At 47.3% G+C, this 24,013-nt stretch overlaps 2 protein-coding genes across 3 annotated transcripts in view; one reads left to right on the forward strand and one right to left on the reverse strand.

Annotated features, from left to right (window-relative positions):
* On the reverse strand, positions 1-17,880 carry FDXACB1 (ferredoxin-fold anticodon binding domain containing 1). The gene is made up of 6 exons (XM_073585140.1): positions 17,788-17,880; positions 16,896-17,072; positions 15,165-15,321; positions 5,993-6,196; positions 4,830-4,976; positions 1-3,472 (listed from the first exon to the last, which is right to left on the reverse strand). Exons 2-6 carry the CDS (start codon positions 17,059-17,061, stop codon positions 2,404-2,406), a joined length of 1,743 nt encoding a protein of 580 aa, XP_073441241.1. The 5' UTR covers positions 17,062-17,072; positions 17,788-17,880; the 3' UTR covers positions 1-2,403.
* The window catches only part of CFAP68 (cilia and flagella associated protein 68), a 21,776-nt gene continuing 15,615 nt past the window's right edge, over positions 17,853-24,013 (forward strand). The window contains exon 1 of one of the 2 annotated variants that reach the window (XM_073585145.1): positions 17,853-17,961. Coding sequence is in view for 1 of the 2 variants with exons in the window: in XM_073585144.1 (XP_073441245.1) it covers positions 18,024-18,085 (62 nt within the window). In the remaining variant the exon portion in view is untranslated. The other variant, XM_073585144.1, reaches the window with a different exon arrangement.

The following is a 24,013-nucleotide window of genomic DNA, read 5'->3' on the forward strand; positions in this document are numbered from 1 at the left end:
TAATGTAAAAAAATATTTATAGTCAATATTTTTCTATATCAAATACATGATGTACAGCTCTGCACAATAGTTTTCCAGTAAAAAGTTGTCACTTCCGCATCGGTAGGTGAGTGTGATTGCCACACTGTCCAGTCGAGAAAGACAAACATCTGTAATCCAAAAACTACTGGCAGATATATGAAAACAAATTGTGAGTTTTTTACTTAAAGCCACAGTTTATTTTGGCAGCTTTTTTTTATTTTTTTCAGAACGTTGGGGCATATTCTACATGTGATTAAAAAAAAAATAAAACTTTTTTTATTTATACACATAGAAAACATACGGTATATATAGTAAATAACATATTTTTATATTCTATGTATAAACCAAAAAATGTATTTTGTTTACATATTTTTTTCTATGTGTATATGTATAAAAAAGAGAGACAAAGATTTTTCAAGTCCTAAAGTGGGACTAATCCAAAAAGAAATTTTTGTTACAAATGTAAAAGAAAAATGTAAACAAGATTATTTTTAAATGGCCTTTTTCCCCTGTACTTGTTTCCCTAGAATATAAATAAATTAAATAATAATAATAAAAATCACATTACTGGAGGCGCCACATTAGTTACAACTCTGAATAAAAACATTAGATAACCCAAATGGTGAAAAAAAATAAAAAATGTCAGAATTGCTGCTTTTTATTTGACTTATCCCAACAGATGATAAATTAAAAAAAAAAAAAACCACATGCACCAATAAGTATTTTAACTCATGATAAGTGATAAGCGAGCGTACTCGGGTAAGGTGTTATCTGAGCATGCTCCTGTCCTAAACGAGTGACTTTGGTGTGCTCGAAAAAATGCTGGAGTCTCTGCGGCTGCATGTCTCGCTCCTGTTCGACAGATTATTATTAATTATTGTTATAGCGCCATTTATTCCATGGCGCTTTACATGTAAGGAGGGGTATACATAAAAACAAGTACAATAATGTTAAACAATACAAGTCATAACTGATACAGGAGGAGAGCGGACCCTGCCTGCGTGGGCTCACAATCTACAAGGGATGGGTGATAATACAGTAGGCGAGGGTAGAGCTGGTCATGCAGCGGTTTGGTCGATCCGTGGTTACTGCAGGTTGTAGGCTTGTCGGAAGAGGTGGGTCTTCAGGCTCTTTTTAAAGGTTTCGATGGTAGGTGAGAGTCTGATATGTTGTGGTAGAGAGTTCCAGAGTAGGGGTGATGCACGAGAGAAATCTTGTATGCGATTGTGGGAAGAGGAGATAAGAGGGGAGTAGAGAAGGAGATCTTGGTCACAGATGTATGGAGGAGACAGGTTGTGGATGGCTTTGTATGTCATGGTTAGGGTTTTGTACTGGAGTCTCTGGGCAATGGGGAGCCAGTGAAGGGATTGACAGAGGGGAGAAGCTGGGGAATAGCGGGGGGGATAGTTGAATTAGTCGGGCAGCAGAGTTTAGAATAGATTGGAGGGGTGCGAGAGTGTTCAAGGGGAGGCCACAGAGCAGGAGGTAGCAGTAGACAAGGCGAGAGATTATGAGGGCATGGACTAGGGTTTTTGCAGATTCTTGGGTGAGGAATGAACGGATTCGTGAAATATTTTTGAGTTGAAGTCGTCAGGAAGAGGAAAGGGCTTGGATATGTGGTTTGAAGGAGAGATCAGCGTCAAGGATTACCCCGAGGCAGTGAGCTTGTGGGACTGGGGAGAGTAAGCAGCTATTTACTGTAATGGATAGGTTTGGGGAGGGGGTCACGTGAGATGGGGGAAAGATGATGAATTCTGTTTTGTCCATGTTAAGTTTCAGAAATCTAGCAGAGAAGAAGGATGAAATAGTGGACAGACATTGAGTGATTCTGGTTAGCAGGGAGGTGATATCTGGTCCAGAGATGTAGATCTGTGTGTCATCAGCATAGAGGTGATACTGAAATCCATGAGATTCTATGAGCTGTCCCAGGCCAAAGGTGTAAATGGAGAAGAGCAGATATACCGTAACACATTCAGGGATTACATAACAAACAAGCAATCCATGCATGCATTGCGGCTGTTGAACAGCCGCGAGATATGCTGCCGCGGGGACTCCAGTAATTTTTTCGAGCACACCAAAGTCTTTTAGGACACGAGCATACTCAGATAACATCTTATCTGAGAACGCTCGCTCATCACTGATCATGATGTAAAAGAATGGAAAAATAATAACAGTAATGGCTCCCAGAATATGGCGACAAGAAAATGATTATTTTCTTTCATTTCAAATGGATTTAATTTTGAAAAGGGTGAAAAGCCGACCCTTCCAGTCCCTGTACGGACGTGTTCAGCGCGTACGTGCCAAACCACCTGCTTACTTATACGCAGTGTGAATGCGGCCTCAGATGTCTGGAAATGGTTTCCAGATAACCCCTACGAGCCGCTATCTGAGAACAACGTGTAAACGCCTTGGCAGCTCATCCCGAAGCTGCAGCTGCATCGCCAGCGCCGATCTGTAACTCAGCGCTCGGTCACAGGACTGATATTTCAGCCGGTAACACAGACCAGTTCTCCCAGTTTCAGTATTTTTATACAGATCCAGAAGCTGAATATCCATGATGTTTCCCTTTGACATTTGCAACGCTACGGTGTGAAACTCGACGTCATCAAATGCGGCGTTCTCCTCCACCCAAAAACTAACATCGTGGATATAATAAGGGGGATATAGGGAGAACGTCTGGTGAGGTTTTAGGTCACGATGATGGAACTGGGCTCCGAATCTGTCATCCTCTGTCCATAGCAGTCGCCAGTCTTCAATCCTGAGCAGACACATGGCGAGTAAATCTAAATTCAGGGATACTATGAAAGTTTTGGGCTGACCTCCGGCGGGGACCTCTTTGATCGTCCCTATCATCCAGTCAGGATTAGCAGGTGACATGGTGACGATATAATCTTTTTCCAGATGAAACGTTATTTTCTCACTACTTACAGTTTCCATAGATATGATGGACGCCATCACTGTGCTCATGGTGTCCATCACCAGTTGGAGCTGTTCTCGGCAATCCAACAACATGAGCATCTCATGATAAATCGGCATGGACTGCGGAGATATCAGACACTTCCTAAAGACAAGGCCGCTCACGACGGTCAGAGAATTTGGTCTGCAGTTGGATTTATGAGAAATGTCGCTGATAAAACACGTCAGCGTCGGTCTCAGATGATGGAGCCCCGCCGTCCGATTATTATCTGGGTGAGCTGCCTCAACAGAACATAAGTGTGTCGTGTGTAAATCATCAGAAATCTCTGATCCTTCCTTCTCTGTACCAGCAGTCACAGTGTAAAGTTTGGAGTGAGACGCTAAATATGGGGGACGAGAAGAACAAGCATCATTGCGACAAATTAGAGGAAAAGTGTCTTCCAAAACGTTCACCTGAAGCTTCTGATGAAAACACTTCACCAGCTCTTTATAGATTACACCGATGGGGTGAAGAGATGTTTTACCTAGGAAACCCCTGAAAGAATAAAAAAAATACAGAATTAATACAATTTACATTCTTTCAAGGCTCTCGGTTCAATAGAAAGTAAATTAATTTTCACACCATATTTTTACTGTATTTTTAGAAAAAATTATTAGATAAAAAATATTCAGACTTTCTAGTCTAGAATAATGGATAGGAATCTGTCAGAACAAAACGACTGTTCAAACCAAGCACAGGTACACGGGTGCATACTTGTCGCGTGCAATCGGTTCCTTCCCACTTTTGTTAAATCTATTTCTGACCTCTCTTATTTGACAGCTCTGGGTTTACGTGAGCCAGAAGAGGGTAGAGAAAGATGGAAAACGGTATTAAAATGTTTGGCCACTCCAAGGGTGCACTGAGCTCCATTGCTGAACAGATCAATTACATCAAGACAAGGCAGGGAGGACTATATGGCTGTGAGCTTTCCACCCAACCAGCAAGAGATAAAACATGCTTCAGAGAGGGGCTGGAGAAATACTTTGATGACCTGGGACCAAATGGGATTGAGCAGCCTTCACTGTTCTGTATTACCTGCAAGCTCTACAAGCCAAATATTTACAACTGAAAATTAGTGATGAGTGAACGTGCTTGGATAAGGTGTTATCTGAGAATGCTCGAGTGCTAACCGAGTGACTTCAGCGTGCTCAAATAATATGTTTGAGTCCCCGTGCCTGCATGACTTATGTCTCTTCAACAACCACAACCCACGCAGGGATTGCCTGTTTGTTTTGCAATCCCTGCATGTGTTGCGGCTGTTGAACAGCCACGAGTCAGGCAGGCACGGGGACATGAACATATTTTTCGAACACACAGAAGGCACTCAGCACCCAAGCATTCTCAGATAACACCTTATCTGAACATGTTCGCTCATCACTAATACAAATCTCTTTTGCAAACACGCATGCAATGCAATGATGAAAAGGTGTGCACGTCCTATAGTAAGAAACACCTGTAAAAAAATAGATTTTCCCCAGTTCTGTTCACAAATGATAGTAAAGGAGTTGGCAACAGCCACCTGCTGCACTCGAGCTGTTGTGAAACTACAACTCCCAGCAAGTCCTAATGGCCAAAGTTTATCATGGCATGTTAAGAGTTGCAGTTTCACAATTGCTGGAATGCTGCAGGTTGCTGACCCCTGCAGCATAGTAAAGGGGCCAGATCTGCAAACTCCTATAAAGATTTGTCAGAACAGAAGAATAATCAATACCACCGGCACTTACAGGAGACAATGACTGGAATATATGTATAAGCTTTCTTACTTTCTTTACTCTTGTACATGAGTTAAGGAAAAATGGGGGTTCGGAGACTAATGTATGGTAACCAAAAAAGTTTTATCCCAAGTAATCACCCATCAACTTCATCATCAATGCACTTCGGTTCCTGGACAGAAGTTAACTTCTCAATTATTTGCAATGCTGATAAGTTCTCCAGTGGTAAACTTCTGGTAAAAACGTGGTTCAACGCTCCGATAACATGGAACGATTTCTCCTGGCTCCTACAAAAGAAAGAGAGAAATATTCATTTTAACTATTACGATATAATGTGAAAATAATGTAATAATACAAGTTCTAGTTTCAGCAAATGAAGGTTATTCATTATGCAATAAAACAGTTAAAGTTTCCATTTTAGCTACTGTCTCAATCCTTGCAACTTTCAAGATCACTGCTTAGGCTGGTTTCACATTAGCGCTTTTTAAGCGCACGCACGGCCGGGGGTAGCTCCGCCCCCGAGCCGGCTCTCTGCCCGGTGTGCCCGCCCCTTGCTTGTAGCGCCGCCTCCTAGCGCACAGCGGCGCCTGCGATCGGCGCACCCTATCTTTAGCATAGGGTGCGCAGATCGTGCGCAGGCCGTGCGCTAGTTGCGCTTTGACCTGCGCTGCGCACTTTTGACGGTGCGCCGTGCGCGCCAAAATCAAACTTTTCGGATTTTGGCGAGCACGGCGCACCGTCAAAAGTGCGCAGCGCAGGTCAAAGCGCAACTAGCGCACGGCCTGCGCACGATCTGCGCACCCTATGCTAAAGATAGGGTGCGCCGATCGCAGGCGCCGCTGTGCGCTAGGAGGCGGCGCTACAAGCAAGGGGCGGGCACGCCGGGCAGAGAGCCGGCTCGGGGGCGGAGCTACCCCCGGCCGTGCGTGCGCTTAAAAAAGCGCTAATGTGAAACCAGCCTTACTGTCACTCAATGGGAATTCTCATCATTTACTTGGGGGAGATGTAAACTTTGTACCGGCCATGCGATGATCACGCAGGTGGTCTGCTCATTACAAGGCAAGTATGATCATAGCAAGTCTCGGAAAAGTTTGCTCCTCATACTAATTGACTGCACGCAGAAATCTTAAAAATCATGAAAAACTGATAATGAAAGTATCGAGAAAAATGTAAGAAAACGTCGTAACATTGAACTAAAATGGACGCCGTGAATATTTTTGCTCATCTCTTAAAAAAAAAAAACCCTACTTCGTACCCTATAATACTCCTGTAAGATAATAGTTTTGCTATACAGTCTCATTACCTGTACCCGGTGCTCTGGTAGCCGTAGTGTTTATCAGACTCAAACGGGACCACTGATGTCAGGATGAACCCGGCCGTTGCAGCCATGGCCACCACTTGCCAGCTGTTATGCCATTCCCTCTTTGACTGATCAGCAGGAGTGCCACCTTGCCCCTGGCATAAGGCTACATGGATTTCACCTTTCGCTGAAAGTACACATGTACAGCTGGAATATTATAAAAACAAAACGGATTAACAGTTCTTATAAGAACAGTGACGGAAACAGCCTCTAGCAAGTTTTACATTTTATTATATATGTAGAATAAAATTATTTTTCGGTGATCTAATAATAATATTAACATGAGACTGAGACCACATATGCAATAGACAACATAATCCAAAATGTGCAAACTAGCTCAATATTGGGTGCCAGGAAGGTGGCATAAAGGAGATTTTTGTGTACTCACCGTAAAATCTCTTTCTCTTAGCCTTTAATTGGGGGACACAGAACCGTGGGTGTTATGCTGCTGTCCACTAGGAGGTGACACTATGCATAATCTGAAAAAGATTAACTTTGGCTCCTCCTCTGCAGTATACACCCCTGGATGGCGTCAGCCTTTTCCAGTTTTGTGCAAAAGCATTAGAAGGAATATACCAGAAACATAACCATGCCTGTAAAAAAAGGCTACTATAAACAGGCTCAAACAACAATATGAGAAGAAAACCAGAACAACGGCCCGCAAGGGCAACAGGGTGGGAGCTGCGTCCCCCAATTAAAGGCTAAGAGAAAGAGATTTTACGGTGAGTACACAAAAATCTCCTTTACTCTGTCGCCTTATTGGGGGACACAGAACCGTGGGACGTCCCAAAGCAGTCCCTGGGTGGGAAGCAGTGGACGAATATTGTGCTGACAGTCCCCTAGACTTGGGGTACTGCCGCCTGCAGGACCCGTCTACCCAGGCTCGCATCCGCTGAGGACTGGGTATGCACTCTGTAGTGTTTTGTAAATGTGTGCAGGCTAGTTCAAGTGGCTGCCTTACACATTTGATGTGCCGAGGCTTGATGCCGAATGGCCCAAGAGGCCCCTACCGCCCGCGTAGAGTGTGCCGTGATACCGGCCGGAAGGGGAGAATTGTTGAGGCGTTAAGCCTCTTGAATGGTGGACTTGATCCACCTAGCAAGGGTGGCTTTGGAAGCCGGTAGGCCCTTGCGAACGCCTTCTGGAAGAAGGAAAAGTGAATCAGACTTCCGGAAGGGAGCAGTCCTAGACACGTAAATACGCAATGCCCTGACAAGGTCAAGCGTACAAGCGTATGCAGAGCCTTCTCTACCCTATGAACGGGAGCCGGGCAAAGAGACGGTAGTGATATTTCCTCATTGAGGTGGAAGCTGGACACGACCTTCGGAAGGAAGGATGGTACTGTACGGAGAACCACCTTGTCCTGATGAAAAACCAGGAAGGGTTGTCTGCAGGAAAGAGCTGAAAGTTCAGACACCCTGCGTAACGAGGTGATTGCCACCAGGAAAACCACTTTCTGTGATAGAAAGCGGAGTGAGACCACCCTAAGGGGTTCAAAAGGAGGTGACTGTAGTGCTGTCAAGACCAGGTTGAGGTCCCACGTCTCCAACGGACGTTTGTAGGGGGGAACCAATCGGGAAACCCCTTGGAGAAAAGTCTTCACTTGCGGCTTGTTAGCAATACGCCCCTGAAAGAGCACTGAAAGCGCTGACACCTGGCTCTTCAGCGAGCCCAGGGATAGCCCGGCGTCCAGGCCTGACTGAAGGAAACCGAGGACCTTTGGAAGAGAATAGGGAAGTGGAATCTGCCCACGAGAGTCGCACCATGTGAAGAAAACCTTCCAGGTACGATAGTAAATCCTGGCTGAAGTTGGCTTTCGAGCCCTGATCGTGGTTTTAACAACGTCCGGTGAAAAACCTGCTTGGGTCAAAACCCAGGTCTCAATGGCCACGCCATCAAATTGAGAGCCCCTGAGTTCTGGTGGAAGAACGGGCCTTGTGACAGGAGGTCGGGACGTGTGGGGAGACGCCAGGGAGCGTCTGCTGTGAGTTGCACGACGTCGGCGTACCATGTACGCCTGGGCCAGTCTGGAGAGATCAGAATGGTGGGAACACCCTCTTGTTTGATCTTCCTCAGGACTCTGGAGATCAGGGGGAGGGGTGGAAAAATGTACAGAAGCTGGAACTGGGTCCAGTCCTGAACCAGGGCATCTGCTCCGAGCGACCGCGGATCGCGCGTCCTGGCCATGAAATTGGGAACCTTGGCATTGAGATGGGATGCCATCAGATCCACGTCCGGGGTCCCCCAACGATGACAGATCTGACAGAAGACTTCGGGATGGAGAGACCATTCCCCCGAGTCCATTCCTTGTCGGCTGAGATAGTCGGCTTCCCAGTTGTCCACACTCGGAATGTGGACCGCGGAGAGTACTGACCTTGCAGCCTCCGCCCATTGTAGGATACGCGTTACTTCGGTCATCGCCTGGATGCTGCGGGTGCCGCCTTGATGGTTCACGTATGCCACTGCCGTGGCATTGTCCGACTGTACTCTGATATGAGAGTCTGCCAGCAAGTGATGGAAGGCTTTCAACGCCAGGAAGATGGCCCGAATTTCCAGGATGTTGATGGGCATGGTCGATTCCCTTGGTGACCACCTGCCTTGCGCTCTGCGATGTAGGTGCACCGTGCCCCAACCCATAAGGCTTGCATCGGTGGTCAAAACCTTCCATTGACCGGAGAGAAAGGATTTTCTCCTTGCAAGCGAGGTTGGCTTGAGCCACCAGTGCAGGGACCTCCTGGTGTTTGCTGATAACCGGAACTCCCTGTCGAGGGAGAACGGATTCCTGTCCCAGGACTTGAGGATGGCCAGTTGAAGGGGTCTGAGATGAAACTGGGCAAATGGTACCACCTCCACTGCTGCTGCCATCCTGCCAAGTACTCTCATGGCATATCGGAGAGATCTGGGGGACTTGCGGAGGAGTGTGTGAACTCCCAGACGGAGAGCCAGTGCCTTGTCCCTGGGGAGGATCACCAGACCCTTGGAGGTGTCGAATAGCATCCCCAGGAAGGTCAGAGACTGACTCGAGGTAGTCGAGGACTTCTGTAAATTGACTAGCCATCCCAGGCGCGTCAGAGTGTCGATCGTGATCGAGACGTTGACCTCGCAGTCCTTGAGGGTGGGGGCCTTGATGAGAAGGTTGTCCAGGTATGGAACGACTACTATGCCTCTGGAGTGCAGAACGTCCATGGTAGCTGCCATGACCTTTGTAAATGTTCTGGGAGCCGTGGCGAGACCGAACGGGAGGGCCACAAACTGGTAATGGTCTTGGTTGATTGCGAATCTGAGAAACCTCTGATGGGCGGGAGCAATCGGTATATGCAGGTATGCGTCCTGTATGTCTATGGAGGCAAGATATTCTCCTTTTTCCATAGATGCAACGATTGACCGGAGGGATTCCATGCGGAAGTGACGAACTCGAACGTACTTGTTGAGTTGCTTGCGGTCTAGTATGGGTCGGACGCTGCCTCCCTTCTTGGGCACCACAAACAGGTTGGAGTAGAACCCTCGGAAGCGCTCTTCTGCTGGGACTGGCACTATGACTCCTGCGAGAGAAGAAACCGCTTGACGGAAGGCCTGAGCTTTGAGCGGGGATTTTGGAGGGACAGAGGGAAAAAACCTGTGCGGTGCGCTGGTAGTAAACTCGATTTTGTATCCTGAAGACACTATTTCCTTGACCCACTTGTCTTCTGTAATAGGCAGCCAGACCTGTTGAAAGAGTAGCAGTCGTCCGCCTACAAGTGGGGTGTCTTCCAGAGGGCATGAGTCAGGATGAGGAAAAAGTCTGAGGTTTTCCTCCTTTAGGTTTTGCCTGGCTTGCCTTTGATTGCCAGTTCCTGTCCGGCCTCTGTGCCGCACGTGTGTTGTCCCTGCGGGGGGAACGATTACGGTTTTGTGCTGGGCGTGAGACAGACCAGCCTGAAGAAACGAGATTGATTACGCCTTTTAAACGTGCGTTTTGGTCTTAGTTGAGGGAGGGAAGTACTTTTGCCTCCCGACAGCTTTGGATATCATTGTATCCAGCTTTTCACCGAAAAGACGGCCACTGAAGTACGGGAGATTTGTTAGGGACTTTTTTGAGGCCGCATCCGCTTTCCATTCTCTTAGCCAGAGAATACGCCGGATTGTGATGGCGTTTGATGCTATTCCTCTTGCAGAGTCCAACGCTGCATGGACCATGTAATCTGCCACCACTGCAATTTGCACCGCCTGGTCCGCCAGCTGAGGATTTGAAGCTTGAAGGCCCTTTTGCAATAGATCAGCCCAAGCCATGATGGCCTTGGCTGCCCAAACTGAAGCAAATGCGGGAGCCAAAGAGGCACTTGCCGCTTCAAAGATTGAATGAGCCATGCGTTCGACTTGTCTGTCTGCTGTGTCCTTGAGGGTTGAACTGTCCGGCAGCGTTTGTGCTGCCAGCCTAGAGACTGGAGGGTCCACTTCAGGCGGATCTGTCCAATCCTTGGTGTCTTTCTGTGGAAAGGGGTATTTTGCTTCCAAATACTTGTGATGGGCGAATTTTTTCTCAGGCTGCGAAAAATGCTTAGAAAGGATTTTTTGAAATTCCGGGTGATTAGGGAAGACCTTCGATGGTTTCTGAAGACTTTCAAAGGAAATCTTGTGTTCTGGTGCTTCCGGGGTTGGATCTGAAATGTCCAGCACCCGAAGGATGGAAGAGACGATATCCTCAACTATCGCAGTATTGCTAGGGGGACAAGGTAGCAAAGCGTTCTCTGTTTCGTTATCTGAATTGGAGTCACATATGCCCTCTGAGTCCTGCGCATCGCTAAGGAGCTCCCTAGCGGGCGAACTAGAGCGGAGGTTTCCCGTGGTCTGGGATCGTTGTGGAGATCCGCATTGTCCTTCTCTATCAGGGGACGGCCTCGGTGACCTGAGGCCACTGTGTCTTTCCCTGGAGGGGGAAGACCTATTGCTATGTGAGGACGCAGATGAATGCGACCTGTGGGTCCGCTTACGCCTCGAACTGTCGGAAGCGCCCTGATCATGAGACCGGACGTCCCTTTGCTGGGTAACGTTCATAGCCGTGACATGACCCTGTAGAGCCTGCAGTAATGTGGAGGTCAGGTTATCTATAGATTGTGTCATAGACTGCGACATCTGAGTCGCCCATTCCGGCGCAGTAGCGGTCGCAGAAGCATTGGTAGGGACTTCTTGGGGTTCTGATCCTGTTTGGGAGAAATGGGAGAAAGGATCTCCAGAAGCATTTGTGATCGTAATGGGGGACTTTAACAAAGGAAAACTCAACCTGGATCTCCCCAAATTTACTCAACATATAAACTGCTTCACGAGAGAGAACAATACGCTTGATCACTGCTATACAGTCGTAAAAGGGGCCTACAGGGCAGTGAGGAGAGCAGCAGTGGGCTTTTCAGATCATTGTCTAATTCATTTAATTCCAGCCTACAGGCAAAGGTTGAAAACATCCAAACCTACAGTTTATACAAAGAAGACATGGTCTGAGGAGGCAAAATTGCAACTACAAGCATGCTTTGAATGCACGGACTGGGAGGTATTCCAGGAAACATGCTCGGGTCTGGATGAATGGGTTGATGCAGTGTCCTCATATATCCGTTTTTGTGAAGACACGTTTATTCCATCCAAATCTATCCACTTTCGGGGAAACAACAAGCTGTGGTTTACAAATAAAGTCAGGTTGATCCGTAAGAGAAAAGAGGAGGCTTATAAAGCAGGCGATATTACTGAATTCAAGAAGCTTAGGAACTCGCTATCTAAAGAGATCAAGTTAGCCAAACACGAGTATGCAAAGATTCTGGAGGAAAGGTTCTCATCAAAAGATACTAGATCTGCATGGAGAGGATTAAGAGAGGTCACCAATTATAAAAGCCACCCCACTATAGTGAACCCCAGCAGAAGTCTGGCAGCAGAGTTAAATGAATTCTACTGCAGATTTGAGGCAAGCTCTACACACAGTGGCTATTCATCTCTAAGCTCCTCAGTCTGTTCATATAAAGATCATTCATTGTGCAACACCCAAGTAGTGATCTCCGAGGCAGAGGTGATACGCATCCTGAAGGGACTTAAGGTCAAAAAGGCACCTGGCCCTGATGGTGTATCTCCAATGTGTCTGAAAGTATGTGCTACCCAGCTTGCCCCTATACTGACAAATATATACAATGTGTCACTGAAAGAGTGCGTTGTACCTCAGTGTTGGAAAAATTCCACAATTATCCCTGTCCCCAAGAAAGTGGGATCCTCTGAGTTGAACGACTATAGACCAGTAGCACTCACATCTGTAGCTATGAAAGTCTTTGAAAGAATTATGATGTCCCACCTGATAAAATTCAGGCAGAAGCTATGGGACCCGCTTCAGTTTGCCTATAAGGAGAATCGTTCGGCAAACGACACTGTCAATCTGGCACTGAAGTACATTTTGGATCATACAGATGAACTGCACTCGTATGTCCGGATTCTTTTCATGGACTTTAGCTCAGCGTTCAATACCATTGATCCGAATTTACTTCATAAGAAAATGGTAGCTCTTGGAGTCCCTCTCAACTTATGCTTGTGGATTTATAACTTCCGGACAGCCAGGATACAGAGTGTAAAAGTTGGACCATTCACTTCGGACACCTTGGTCACAAACATCGGGGCACCTCAGGGGTGTGTTTTGTCCCCGTTACTGTTTTCTCTCTATACGAATGATTGCATCTCTTCAGCAGACTCAGTAAAAATCTTGAAATTTGCCGATGATATGACACTGATTGGTCTCATCGGGGGAAATGCTGAAGACTTGTATCGGAGTGAGGTGAAAAGAATATGTGACTGGTGTAAAGCCAATAATCTTGTACTCAACACTAAAAAAACTGCTGAGATGGTTGTGGATTTTAGGAAAGATCAACATGAGATACTTCCAATCTACATCCATGACGAAGTGGTTCTTAGGGTCACAGAGACCAAATTCCTTGGTGTTATCATCTCTCATGATCTTAAATGGGGGAAAAACGTGGATGCTGTTATAAGAAAAGCACAACAGAGGATGTTCTTCCTGCGTCAGCTGAAAAGATATGGTTTGTCTAAGAATCTGCTGATCTTATTCTTTAATGCTGTCATCAGATCTGTGATTTGTTCCTCTCTGATAGTCTGGTATGGGGGAGCCACTGCGCATGACAAACTCCGCTTACAAAGGACTTTCAGAACAGCAGAGAGAAAATTATAGGTTCCCCCCTGCCTAAAATCCAGGATCTTTATGATAAGAGTATTCGATCCCACGCATTGAAAATTTCATCCGATCCCTCTCACCCGGGACACTCCTCATTCCAACTACTCCCTTCAGAGTCCCCAAATGCAGCACCAACCGCCATATGAACAGCTTCTATCCACTCTCTGTTCAACAATTAAATCGTCATGTGTAGACTATATACTGTATCTGTCTTGTTAGATGTTACTTGTTGTATCTGTTGTTATATATTATGTTGCCTCTTTGCCACAAAGAATTCCTTGTATATATGTAATATGTACTTGGCGATAATAAATTTGATTGATTGATTGTTTTTTTGGGTACAATCCCGGCAGTGCGGGTACGTGCTGCTGCTGGGGAGAGTGGCCTTGCAGGCTGTGCAGACTGCATAAAAGCAGTCTTGCCTGGTTCTTTTCCTTGAGCCCGACATAGTACCTAGGCTGATTAGTGGAGGCCCTACAGGGGTGTCTACGCAGAGGAAAGGAGTAGGAGAGCGCTATATGGTATAGGAATTCACAGCTGAGTACCAAGGACCCAGCTGTGATCTTACCCCACTGGTGCTCCCCCTTAGGTCCAGCGCTGATAAGTCCCACGTCCTGTGCCCCCCGGAGACTGCTGTGCTGCGTTCTTCCAGGTGCAGCAAGATGGCCACCGGGTTCTGAGGTGGAGAGGGAAGGGGGCGGAGAGCTGGAAAAGGGCGCGCTGGGCCATGTAAAAGCGCGCCCCTCCTGCCTCGATCCGCCCCTTCTATGACACTACAGTGTCATTTTCGTCATCCGGGGGGCGGGAATGGGGCGGCGACTTCGGCTAGGCCGAAGCCGCGGCCTAAATTTGAGGTCTCCTGCCCAGCAGGGCTCCAGGACGGCGCGGTCGTCCGCGGGGGGGGGGGGGGGGGGTCGGATTTAAACCAGACCCCCCCAGAATGAAAGGAGGGCTGGCGGTGGGGCCATATATGTGACTGGGGCCCTGTGGAGGGTCCCTTGGGGTGCCATTGCTGCCGAGACCGGAGCGCAGGGAGCCCGGTCTCTGATAAGTGCCGTGCCTCGCTGCACCTCCCCCGGTCCCTAAAGGAGTCCACAGGTGGACTGGGGTCCCTGGTGCCTGGTACAGGCCCTACCTGCGGTGTCTCAACCTAATACCCCCAGATTAGGGGGGGTGCTGCTGTCACCGTCAGGGGGCTTCATCGTCGCCTCGACCTCGACCCAGAGCCGGACGGAACTGAGGAAGGAGGGGGGTCTCGACCTCAAACCAGTACCCGAGGGACTGGTGAGGGAGCGACATGGGGAATAGCCACCTCGACCTCAACCGGGTACCCCTAATAGGGAACCGAGGAGGGAGCCATGCCGGGAGTCTCGCTGGAGACCCTCTTTTCTTCATCTGTAGTCCTTTGGAAAAAAATCCAGGAAAAAGACGGAGTAAAAAAAAATCTTAGGTGTGCCTCCTGCGACACTAAGCAAAAACTGGAGAAGGCTGACGCCGTCCAGGGGTGTATACTGCAGAGGAGGAGCCAAAGTTAATCTTTTTCAGATTATGCATAGTGTCGCCTCCTAGTGGACAGCAGCATAACACCCACGGTTCTGTGTCCCCCAATAAGGCGACAGAGTAATTTGCTTTGGCCCATCTACTATGGAGGGAAATGGTGTACCATCAGGCCACCATCTTGCCTTTCCTCATGCAATGCTGGTAAAGTATAGTAGGTGAAATATAAAAAATCCTAATGATTGGGGTATAAACAGGCATGATTGAGGACAGTCCTCTGTGAACCTCCTTCTATAAGCCAAATCTACTTACCAGCGGCTCCTTCTCTGATACATCGAGCCATGTGTTGCCTGTTATGAGTAGGCTGCCATGTAATAGTATTTGTACCCCGCATCAGGCATAGAGACGACCCTTCTCACTTACCTATTAAAAAAATTGGACAGCAAATCCCTGTTCTTCTTGACTCCTGCCTTCCTGCCGCAATGTGGAAAGTTGAAGATAATTCTGTCGTAAGACTGATTAGTGATAAAACCATATTCATCTAGTTTTGTCACGTCCACACCAAAGTGAACCTCGGCTCCTATAATATATCGCAGGAGAAACATGGCATGGACAAATGTTAGAAACGGGAAAATAATTTCATGGCATTAATATGCTTATTTTCATCACCAAATAACCATGAAGAAATTATTGTGGAATATAGAGGTCAGTAGGATGTTTTGCGATGATTTTACTGACTCAAACCTGATGGCAGATGCCCAAGAAAAAAAAAAAAAAAAAAAGATTGGTGAGGTTGGATTTGTTTTCAAGGGAGAGACTTCACCGCCAGAAGAGTTCGGAGTGGGGACAGAGGTGTGCAGAGTGGGGACGCTGATGGACGCGGAAGGGAACGCAAAGGAATGCAGAAGGGGACACGGAGAGACGAGGAAGGGGACACGGAGAGACGAGGAAGGGGACACGGAGAGACGAGGAAGGGGACACGGAGAGACGAGGAAGGGGACACGGAGAGACGAGGAAGGGGACACGGAGAGACGAGGAAGGGGACACGGAGAGACGAGGAAGGGGACACGGAGAGACGAGGAAGGGGACACGGAGAGACGAGGAAGGGGACACGGAGAGACGAGGAAGGGGACACGGAGAGACGAGGAAGGGGACACGGAGAGACGAGGAAGGGGACACGGAGAGACGAGGAAGGGGACACGGAGAGACGAGGAAGGGGACACGGAGAGACGAGGAAGGGGACACGGAGAGACGCGGAAGGGGACACGGAGAGACGCGGACGGGGACACGGAGAGACGCGGAAGGGGACACGGAGAGACGCGGAAGGGGACACGGAGAGACGCGGAAGGGGACACGGAGAGACGCGGAAGGGGACACGGAGAGACGCGGAAGGGGACACGGAGAGACGCGGAAGGGGACACGGAGAGACGCGGAAGGGGACACGGAGAGACGCGGAAGGGGACACGGAGAGACGCGGAAGGGGACGCGGAAAAGTGCAAAGGGGACCATGAAGGGGAAGGTAGCAGGAAGGTTGGGAGGGGGTGAGAGAAAAGGTGCCAAGGAGGGTATAGAGGAGCATGCATGCATATGAAGAGGTTGGGAGAATAAGCTCTCAGCTTTATGATCGTTCTGCCAACAGCTTTCTAAGTGTATGCCCAACTGAAAAGGGGTATTCCTATCTCACACATTGTCAAAACCTGTGATAGGTACTGCTCCTATCTTGAGAAAGGAGTGTGGTCTCACATCACTGTAAGGGAAGTGGTGGCTGCGCATGTGCAACTCTCTCCATTCATTTCTATTTCAGTACTCCCACAGAGGTGACTGTAAAGAGCTGCACATCCGTGGGGGTCCAAGAGGTGAGACTTGCATCTATCAGACATATGTAACAGTTTGTATAAATATGCCATAAATGTCTGAGGTCGGAATACCCCTTTAAGCCTAGACATTAACAAGTTGTACTGTAAGATATTGCCATATAGCAAAACAAATGTGACTGCTAACCAGGCAGCTGGCTGTGACAGCACCAAATATCAGATGGGAGCTGCTGTTTTAGGATGCAGAGCCCCATATAATGGGGGGCATTTCAGCGACTTTACAGCTGTCAGTGGCAGTTACTGCCATCATCAGCAGACAGTGAATCTGGTACTAACTGACCTTTACTTCTAAGATGCTGGACGTTCCTCCAAGAGAGGTGCTGCTGACGGACCGTGTCCTCCGCCTCATAGCAGGTGGCGGTGATGTGATGAGCGTCTTCTCCGGTGTCACAGAGTGAAGCAGAAAATGAAAAATTTCCTTCTCCGACCAACAGAATAGAAACCATCGTCTCTGGATCTGAAAGAAAAAAAAGAACATTTCTTTTTTCTGTCCGCTCTTCTTCTGCCCCTAAACTGCCACCATATTATATGGACCAATGAGATTTCTAAATCTCCCTCGCAATAGGAAATCCAATGCAGGCTAATCAGAGAGCTCACTAATAACAACGCTGCAATAGTCATGTGGGCAGAGTCTAAATCAGGAAGAGTCAGAACCGCAGCCCCGCCTCCTCCCGAAGCGACTGATGTCTGTCTGGTCTCTGGTGGAGCTTGTGGCTCCAAAACGGTCATAAAGCAGGAAACATCAGGGGCCCCATAGCAGCTGGGTGTGCCGCTATTAGCGACACACCACTGGCTGGGGGCCCTAGGCAGCTGCTGGCCAATATGCCAACAAGTGTCAGAGCCAAGGTCCGCTGGAGAATCCTCCGGTTCTCCGATGGGCCAGTCCGACCCTGAACAAGGGCGACAAGAGGAGGTGCACGGACCGGCCATGGCCCACGGCCTCCCAGATTTCCATGTAATCAGCACCGGCTAATTAAAAGCAAAATTGGCAATGCAAGGAATATAAAAAAGCGTGTCTTCCGCAATGTGTGAATTTAGTGCAAAGTTTGTATCAGTGACCACCATTCCCACAGAAGGAACATTGTGCAGACACTGAAGTGGGAATTAAATGTGTCTTTAATGCAATGTTCGTGCTGTCTGCAGGGATCTGTTCACACAGTAACGTCACTTACCTGCCAGTCACCCCCTGCAGCGCACACAGCCGCAGTCACCGGCGGACGGCTACAACCACGTGACTCCTTCCTGCAGCTACTTCCGGGTTCTGCGGCGCACGCTGATGACGTCATGATCTGTTACTAAGCAACACAGCAACAAAACCGGCGTTGGGTTCCTCAACCGATACCCGGGTACGTGCAGGCGTTTTTCCAGCGCTTGTGGTGATGGGGGAGAATCCTGACTGGCTGTAATAATGTACAGTACTGGGAGGAGTACAGTACAGAGGATGGACATGGTGGAGGCTGATGGCAGAGTGTGAGGAGGGAAAGGGGGAAATGTGCTGTCCTGGTGATAAATATACCGCCCTGGGGATAAATATACCGCCCTGGTGATGAATATACCGCCCTGGGATGAATATACCGTCCTGGGGATGAATATACCGTCCTGGTGATAAATATACCGCCCTGGTAATGAATATACCGCCCTGGGATGAATATACCGTCCTGGGGATGAATATACCGTCCTGGTGATAAATATACCGCCCTGGTGATAAATATACCGTCCTGGGGATGAATATACCGTCCTGGTGATAAATATACCGTCCTGGTGATGAATATACCGCCCTGGTGATGAATATACCGCCCTGGTGATGAATATACTGTCCTGGTGATAAATATACCGCCCTGGTAATGAATATACCGCCCTGGGATGAATATACCGTCCTGGTGATGAATATACCGTCCTGGTGATAAATATACCGTCCTGGTGATGAATATACCGCCCTGGTGATAAATATACCGCCCTGGTGATGAATATACCGCCCTGGTGATGAATATACCGTCCTGGTGATAAATATACCGCCCTGGTAATGAATATACCGCCCTGGGATGAATATACCGTCCTGGTGATGAATATACCGTCCTGGTGATAAATATACCGCCCTGGTGATGAATATACCGTCCTGGGATGAATATACCGCCCTGGTAATGAATATACCGCCCTGGGATGAATATACCGTCCTGGTGATGAATATACCGTCCTGGTGATAAATATACCGTCCTGGTGATGAATATACCGCCCTGGTGATAAATATACCGCCCTGGTGATGAATATACCGCCCTGGTGATGAATATACCGTCCTGGTGATAAATATACCGCCCTGGTAATGAATATACCGCCCTGGGATGAATATACCGTCCTGGGGATGAATATACCGTCCTGGTGATGAATATACCGTCCTGGTGATAAATATACCGTCCTGGTGATGAATATACCGCCCTGGTGATGAATATACCGTCCTGGTGATAAATATACCGCCCTGGTAATGAATATACCGCCCTGGGATGAATATACCGTCCTGGGGATGAATATACCGTCCTGGGATGAATATACCGTCCTGGTGATAAATATACCGTCCTGGTGATGAATATACCGCCCTGGTGATGAATATACCGTCCTGGTGATAAATATACCGCCCTGGTAATGAATATACCGCCCTGGGATGAATATACCGTCCTGGGGATGAATATACCGTCCTGGTGATAAATATACCGTCCTGGGATGAATATACCGTCCTGGTGATAAATATACCGTCCTGGGGATGAATATACCGTCCTGGTGATAAATATACCGTCCTGGGATGAATATACCGCCCTTGTGATGAATATACCGTCCTGGTGATAAATATACCGTCCTTGTGATGAATATCCCGCCCTGGGGATACATATACTGTCCTGGGGATGAATATACCGCCCTGGTAATGAATATACTGCCCTGGGATGAATATACCATCCTGGGGATGAATATACCGTCCTGGTGATAAATATACCGTCCTGGGATGAATATACCATCCTGGTGATAAATATACCGTCCTGGGGATGAATATACCATCCTGGTGATAAATATACCGTCCTGGGATGAATATACCGCCCTGGTGATGAATATACCGTCCTGGTGATGAATATCCCGCCCTGGGGATACATATACCGTCCTGGTAATGAATATACCGCCCTGGGATAAATATACCGTCCTGGTGATGAATATACCGCCCTGGTGATGAATATACCGCCCTGGGATGAATATACCGTCCTGGTGATAAATATACCGCCCTGGGATGAATATACCGTCCTGGGGATGAATATACCGTCCTGGTGATAAATATACCGGCCTGGGATGAATATACCGTCCTGGTGATAAATATACCGCCCTGGGGATACATATACCGTCCTGGGGATGAATATACCGTCCTGGTGATAAATATACCGCCCTGGGATGAATATGCCGTCCTGGTGATAAATATACCGCCCTGGTGATGAATATACCGTCCTGGTGATAAATATACCGCCCTGGTGATGAATATACCGTCCTGGTGATAAATATACCGCCCTGGGATGAATATACCGTCCTGGTGATAAATATACCGCCCTGGGATGAATATACTGTCCTGGTGATAACTATACCGCCCTGGTGATGAATATACCGTCCTGGTGATAAATATACCGTCCTGGTGATGAATATACCGCCCTGGTGATGAATATACCGTCCTGGTGATAAATATACCTCCCTGGTAATGAATATACCGCCCTGGGATGAATATACCGCCCTTGTGATGAATATACCGTCCTGGTGATAAATATACCGTCCTTGTGATGAATATCCCGCCCTGGGGATACATATACCGTCCTGGGGATGAATATACCGCCCTGGTAATGAATATACTGCCCTGGGATGAATATACCGTCCTGGGGATGAATATACCGTCCTGGTGATAAATATACCGTCCTGGGATGAATATACCGTCCTGGTATAAATATACCGTCCTGGGGATGAATATACCGTCCTGGTGATAAATATACCGTCCTGGGATGAATACACCGCCCTGGTGATGAATATACCGTCCTGGTGATAAATATACCGTCCTGGTGATGAATATCCCGCCCTGGGGATACATATACCGTCCTGGTAATGAATATACCGCCCTGGGATAAATATATCGTCCTGGTGATGAATATACCGCCCTGGGATGAATATACCGTCCTGGTGATAAATATACCGCCCTGGGATGAATATACCGTCCTGGGGATGAATATACCGTCCTGGTGATAAATATACCGCCCTGGGATGAATATACCGTCCTGGTGATAAATATACCGCCCTGGGGATACATATACCGTCCTGGGGATGAATATACCGTCCTGGTGATAAATATACCGCCCTGGGATGAATATGCCGTCCTGGTGATAAATATACCGCCCAGGTGATGAATATACCGTCCTGGTGATAAATATACCGCCCTGGTGATGAATATACCGTCCTGGTGATAAATATACCGTCCTTGTGATGAATATCCCGCCCTGGGGATACATATACCGTCCTGGGGATGAATATACCGCCCTGGTAATGAATATACTGCCCTGGGATGAATATACCGTCCTGGGGATGAATATACCGTCCTGGTGATAAATATACCGTCCTGGGATGAATATACCGTCCTGGTATAAATATACCGTCCTGGGGATGAATATACCGTCCTGGTGATAAATATACCGTCCTGGGATGAATATACCGCCCTGGTGATGAATATACCGTCCTGGTGATAAATATACCGTCCTGGTGATGAATATCCCGCCCTGGGGATACATATACCGTCCTGGTAATGAATATACCGCCCTGGGATGAATATACCGTCCTGGTGATAAATATACCGCCCTGGGATGAATATACTGCCCTGGTGATAACTATACCGCCCTGGTGATGAATATACCGTCCTGGTGATAAATATACCGTCCTGGTGATGAATATACCGCCCTGGTGATGAATATACCGTCCTGGTGATAAATATACCGCCCTGGTAATGAATATACCGCCCTGGGATGAATATACCGCCCTTGTGATGAATATACCGTCCTGGTGATAAATATACCGTCCTTGTGATGAATATCCCGCCCTGGGGATACATATACCGTCCTGGGGATGAATATACCGCCCTGGTAATGAATATACTGCCCTGGGATGAATATACCGTCCTGGGGATGAATATACCGTCCTGGTGATAAATATACCGTCCTGGGATGAATATACCGTCCTGGTATAAATATACCGTCCTGGGGATGAATATACCGTCCTGGTGATAAATATACCGTCCTGGGATGAATATACCGCCCTGGTGATGAATATACCGTCCTGGTGATAAATATACCGTCCTGGTGATGAATATCCCGCCCTGGGGATACATATACCGTCCTGGTAATGAATATACCGCCCTGGGATAAATATACCGTCCTGGTGATGAATATACCGTCCTGGGGATGAATATACCGTCCTGGTGATAAATATACCGCCCTGGTGATGAATATACCGTCCTGGTGATAAATATACCGTCCTGGTGATTAATATCCCGCCCTGGGGATACATATACCGTCCTGGTAATGAATATACCGCCCTGGGATAAATATACCGTCCTGGTGATGAATATACCGTCCTGGGGATGAATATACCGTCCTGGTGATAAATATACCGCCCTGGGATGAATATACCGTCCAAGTGATAAATATACCGCCCTGGGGATACATATACCGTCCTGGGGATGAATATACCGTCCTGGTGATAAATATACCGCCCTGGGATGAATATGCCGTCCTGGTGATAAATATACCGCCCAGGTGATGAATATACCGTCCTGGTGATAAATATACCGCCCTGGTGATGAATATACCGTCCTGGTGATAAATATACCGCCCTGGGATGAATATACCGTCCTGGTGATAAATATACCGCCCTGGGATGAATATACTGTCCTGGTGATAAATATACCGCCCTGGTGATGAATATACCGTCCTGGTGATAAATATACCGCCCTGGGATGAATATACCGTCCTGGTGATAAATATACCGCCCTGGGATGAATATACCGTCCTGGTGATAAATATACCACCCTGGTGATGAATATACCGTCCTGGTGATAAATATACCGCCCTGGGATAAATATACCGTCCTGGTGATAAATATACCGCCCTGGGATGAATATACCGTCCTGGTGATAAATATACCGTCCTGGAGATGAATATACCATCTTGGTAATGACTATACCGTCCTGGTGATGTATACACAGTGCCTTTCAAAAGTATTCGGCTCCCTGGAGCTTTTCAACCTTTTCCCACATATCATGCTTCAAACATAAAGATACCAAATGTAAATTTTTGGTGAAGAATCAACAACAAGTGGGACACAATTGTGAAGTTGAACGAAATTTATTGGTTATTTTAAATTTTTGTGGAAATTCAAAAACTGAAAAGTGGGGCGTGCAATATTATTCACCCCATTTACTTTCAGTGCAGCAAACTCACTCCAGATGTTCACTGTGGATCTCTGAATGATCCAATGTTGTCCTAAATGACTAATGATGATAAATATAATCCACCTGTGTGTAAACAAGTCTCCGTATAAATGCACCTGCTCTGTGATAGTCTCAGGGTTCTGTTTGATGCACAGAGAGCATCATGAAGACCAAGGAACACAACAGGCAGGTCCGTGATACTGTTGTGGAGAAGTTTAAAGCCGGATTTGGATACAAAATGATTTCCAAAACTTTAAACATCCCAAGGAGCACTGTGCAAGCGATCATACTGAAATGGAAGGAGTATCATACCACTGCATGCTATACACAGACAGCACTAACAGCACAACACAGCACACTCTAGTGACAGCTGGAAGTGCAGCACAAATCTGCATTATACCATAAAGCAGGAATCCACATAGATTCTTGGTTCTATATCTGATCATTATACCGTGTTAGCAGTCGGCAGACTGACGAAGGTCGATTGTGGACAGAAACGTCTTCTAGGACTGCATATAAAATAAAAACTTATTTTGTAAAGGATCATTCAGTTGAGTGCCAAGTTACTTTATCAATCAGTCGCACACTGCACAAATCAGGCCTTTATGGAAGAGTGGCAAGAAGAAAGCCATTTCTCAAAGATATCCATAAAAAGTGTTGTTTAAAGTTTGCAACAAGCCACCTGGGAGACACACCAAACATGTGGAAGAAGGTGCTCTGGTCAGATGAAACCAAAATCGAACTTTTTGGCAACAATGCCAAACTGTTGTGAGTTCATTTTCCCCTTCGTCACTGAGGTCTGGTGAACTCCCTATTCTGGTAAAGGAAGGTAATGAGCCTGATTATCAGGCACCTGAGTCTAATGATGATGACTGGCTGAGTGGAGTCACGGACTGGATATAAGGCTG

Source organism: Dendrobates tinctorius, unplaced genomic scaffold (genome assembly GCF_039654945.1).
Source record: "Dendrobates tinctorius isolate UK_male_01 unplaced genomic scaffold, ASM3965494v1 ptg000086l, whole genome shotgun sequence".
Classification (NCBI taxonomy): Eukaryota; Metazoa; Chordata; class Amphibia; order Anura; family Dendrobatidae; genus Dendrobates; species Dendrobates tinctorius.

Coding starts and splice junctions, on each gene's coding strand:
- FDXACB1 (XM_073585140.1), bottom strand. CDS start 17,061: ATGGTTTCTATTCTGTTGGTCGGAGAAGGAAATTTTTCATTTTCTGCT. Junction 15,322..16,895: donor CCAGCATCTTAGAAGTAAAG/GTCAGTTAGTAC, acceptor GATATATTATAG/GAGCCGAGGTTCACTTTGGT. Junction 4,977..5,992: donor TACCAGAGCACCGGGTACAG/GTAATGAGACTG, acceptor TTTCTTTTGTAG/GAGCCAGGAGAAATCGTTCC.